The sequence below is a fragment of the Trachymyrmex septentrionalis genome, unplaced genomic scaffold, assembly GCF_001594115.1.
Source record: "Trachymyrmex septentrionalis isolate Tsep2-gDNA-1 unplaced genomic scaffold, Tsep1.0 scaffold109, whole genome shotgun sequence".
Classification (NCBI taxonomy): domain Eukaryota; kingdom Metazoa; phylum Arthropoda; class Insecta; order Hymenoptera; family Formicidae; genus Trachymyrmex; species Trachymyrmex septentrionalis.
Window position 1 is genome coordinate 1,067,779 of NW_017304217.1, and position 4,071 is coordinate 1,071,849.

Here is a 4,071-nt window from a genome sequence, read left to right on the forward strand (position 1 = left end):
TTTCCACCAAGAAGCCTCACTGGCATGGATTCTGTCTCATGGACTTGAATCGTATTCTCATCTGTAAAAGTATTGTTATTTGGTAACATAACGAGCTCCTCCTTGAGAGTGAATAAGATGTCGCTGGGTTTCTTGCCGCGCGCATCAAATTTGCCGGCGATCATCATTCCCACGGCTGGTGGGAAGCGTAATGTAACGCCCGATTGCAATATTAGTTTTCCGCCTGGTCTTACATTGATATCACGCTTGACAATGTACTCTCCGGCTTTTAATTCCTCCTGGCCGTCAACCTCACCTCCGACTTCGTTCGAATCAGACCTGATAAATTGCGGCACGAATGTCGGATTCGGGATGATGGTATTCGCGCCGGGATTGCTGTTGTGCAGCAAGTAAGGCAAATACTCGATTTTGGCGAGATTATATCTGTCCTTCCTAAATAACATAGTCATGATTATATTTTTATTATTACTTACTCTACTGCAAGAATTGAAAAATGTTAATCAGACATACCTATGAAATAATCGATCGAATATTATCTTTTCTTCCGCAGATCCTAGCCAGTTATATGTGCAATTGATAACTTTACTCTGATCTTCCAGATGAGAGCCAATCTCGTAACGCGAATCGAGATTGTTTAAGATGTTACGGAAAACTTGAACATTGCTTGAAGATACGACAATGACAGCAGCTACTCTGGAGCGCGGTATCAGTTTGACATTCCGCATATCACCGTTATCGAACAATTCCCGGACACGATTATGTTTCACGAAGTTTCTTGTGAACAGTAACTTTTGCGCGTCGTTGTAAGGCGATAAGCCAATGCTGATTATAAAGGTACCTTGGTTGTTATAGAATTCGTTATGTCGGATTACGACCTCCGCGGGCAAAATGTTAAACTCTTCGTAGAGTGGATTTTTTATTAGAATTGCACCGGTTGCTTGATCTACAAAGTGATTGTATTCTATAATAGCGTCGAGATTGAGCGCTGGGCTCAGTTTGATTCCTAACTTCTCATTCCTTATGAATGAGTTGTGTCCGATCTGCACTCTCATTAATCCATTGTCTTTTCTCCAACTGGATTCCACTTGTAGCGCCGTTTCAAAGCTGGTATTAAACCAATTGCCAGTTACATTTACGTACGAGTTGCCGGTTGAATTACCAACCTATTGACCGAAGGAATATCGATGTTAATTCATATATATATAGCAATATAATAATAATAATCAGTTATTCAATTATAATTACAGGGCAATAATTAAAATTTATACACATACATTATCGTAAAACTCTGAATTTTAGTAAAACTTAATATTCGTATGTAAAATCTTAAGAGTCATCAAGTTCCTCTGGTAAAATAAAGAGTTAAAAGACCAGTTGTTATAATCAGATATTTTACCTATTGATATTGATATATAAATGTTAGAGTAAAACTGTTTTGAAAACTTTAAGGTGCATAGCTTTATTACACAAGAAATAAGAGTAAAAAGTAGAAAAGATGTGAAACTAAATGCGCTTATTTGTGTTTCTTATTATTTTAGACAAAATTAAATGAACTAAATGATACTCAACAAAAAGCAGATATTAAATAAATTATGAATGCTTTTTGCACAGAAATAAAATGCATCTTCCATGACAAACACACCGTATAAGACATTGGATTTTTATGAAGATATTTATTATTAAAAAAACAATTAATAATTAAAATTTAGATTGTTTATAATATATATAATATATTTATAATGCAACGTACACCAATATGCATTTTCTATACAAAATTTGTGTAAAATAACATGCATTACATGTGCAAGAAACGTGTTAAAATATGTTCTTTATATTAATTATTTTATTTATATTAATAATATTAATGTAATATTTTATTTAATATTATAAAATGTTATTACATTAATGTTATTCATCTCTAAAATTAAGTAAATAATTTTCATAGTTTTTATTTTTATTATTTTATTTATATTGATACAATTAATATAATTAACAAAATTACTTTAAAAATTTATACTTTGTATTTATAATATTGCAAATTATAATACAAAATAAAGTTTAAAATTTAAATTATAATTTCTAAAGTAAAATATTTTAAGAAGTATAATTAATAATTTAAATCACACAATAAACAATAATAAACAATTATAATATAATAAATAAAAGTGATGTAAATATGTATAAAATATACAAATATGCATTTTTAGAACACTTTAATTTTCAATAAGACCTATTTTGACTCTTCAATCTGTTTCCTAACAAAATTTTCATTTAATTAATTTAACGAAAATATTAATATATTAATAAGATAGACATCGAATTCTTATGCAATTGCAGTGTCTACTTATCAATATATTAATATTTTCGTTAAATTAATTCAATGAAAATGTTTTTTATTTTGATTTGACAATATGTTCATATGGTTAATTTGCAAGCTATCTTGGCTTTTCTTATATAACTTTAGTAAATCTTAACACATATCGACAAATAAAATTTTAATTATAACAATTTTTATATTTTTTTTATCAAAAAAACGTGATAAACTTGATTTATATGCAAATTTTAAGTTTTACTAAAATTTGGGATTTAATTTATACGGTGACAACATGAAGTAATAAGGGAGGAGATTCAACTCCGTGAAGAAAAGTGGGACTGTTTCGTATGCTAAATTGGAAGAGAATCTATTGAAAAGAATAACTTACTAATTTAGACGCCATTTGCAATATCAACCTTACTTCACTTTATTTTCCGAATTTATTGGTGTTTCCTGATATTTTGTATCCTTGTGCAAATATAAACGATCTTTGAAATTGCAAAGGTCTCATGCTAGATTCGTGAATGTAAAGAGGAAAAAATACATCGGAAAAGAGAAGCCTTTTTAAATCTCGTACAGTAAGTACTAATAATATTTTTTATAATTGTAGAGATATAGTAAAGTCACCTGAAACTGTCAATGCAATGTAATGCTGTATTTTATTAAATGAAAATGTACATGATTTGAAAGTGTCCGAATAAAAACGACTTCATAATTAGAAGCGCAAATCGGAGAAACAAACATGTGCAGCCTATATAATTGTACAGCTGACTGCTTTTTTTTTATAAATGGCATCTAAATTAGTAAGTTAAGCTCTAAACACTATGCGAGACAACAGTAATACAAATTGCGATAGCGATAGGAATGTGGAATCCAACATATATCAATACACGGAAGAAGAACACGAAATAAAATAGCGATAAATTTCCAATGAGTTGGAATTTTGTCGCCTTTTATGATCTATCAATCAGCGTTCAAATTTTTCATTTTGTTTATGTCCCAGTATCCGAAAAGGAATTAAAAGAGATTGAAAATTTTTAATACATTATAATTCATTAGAATCCAAATTTGTGATCCATGTATTATATATAGATAGAAAAGAATTGAACGTGGTAAAATCGAATCATTTTCTATTCATATACGGGAATAGAACATAATTTTTTTTATGGATTCAAATAGATTTATTTTTTATAGATTCAGATGATGGATTCAAATAGATTCAAATTGTCAATTAGCTGTAAAATTAATTAATTCAGTTTATTGCTAAAATAACCCACTAAACAAAATTACATTTTATAAATGTTACAGCAATGCCACATTGTGGCTTGTGATGTTTGTCGATATATCTCAGGAACATAATCTTTGACATATCGATAACCCAGAATACGTCTTATCTCTTTTACATTGCATATCGGATGTTTCATTTTGCGAGGTTCCTAGAACGTTTAGAAAATCTAGATGTGGCGTCCGAGAAATGGCGTTTCAGTGTAAATCACAGAAACATTTAAGTAATATCTTTGCGAATGGATATATCTGTTGATAACATTCGATATTCGTGCCATGTAAGTACACTCACCGATTAAAAGATTGCAACTTTTTTTTTAATGGGTTTCGGAATGCAGTCTGCTCATCGAACGATTGGTTCTTACTTATGGACTGTAAGTAAAAATCAATCGCTCGGTAAATAGGCTGCATTCTGAAAACTATGGAATCTGTTGCAACCTTTTTATCGGTGAGTGTATATATATAAAAAAAAA

The 4,071-nt window shown here is 29.8% G+C and overlaps 1 protein-coding gene across 1 annotated transcript in view; it reads right to left on the reverse strand.

The window, feature by feature from the left end:
• The window catches only part of LOC108748197 (protein bark beetle), a 62,436-nt gene that overhangs the window by 19,263 nt on the left and 39,102 nt on the right, over positions 1–4,071 (reverse strand). Inside the window, exons 9-10 of the mRNA XM_018486231.1 lie at positions 511–1,163; positions 8–432 (exon numbers count right to left, since the gene is read on the reverse strand). Of these exons, the coding sequence (XP_018341733.1) occupies positions 8–432; positions 511–1,163 (1,078 nt within the window). The remainder of the gene's footprint in view (positions 1–7; positions 433–510; positions 1,164–4,071) is intronic.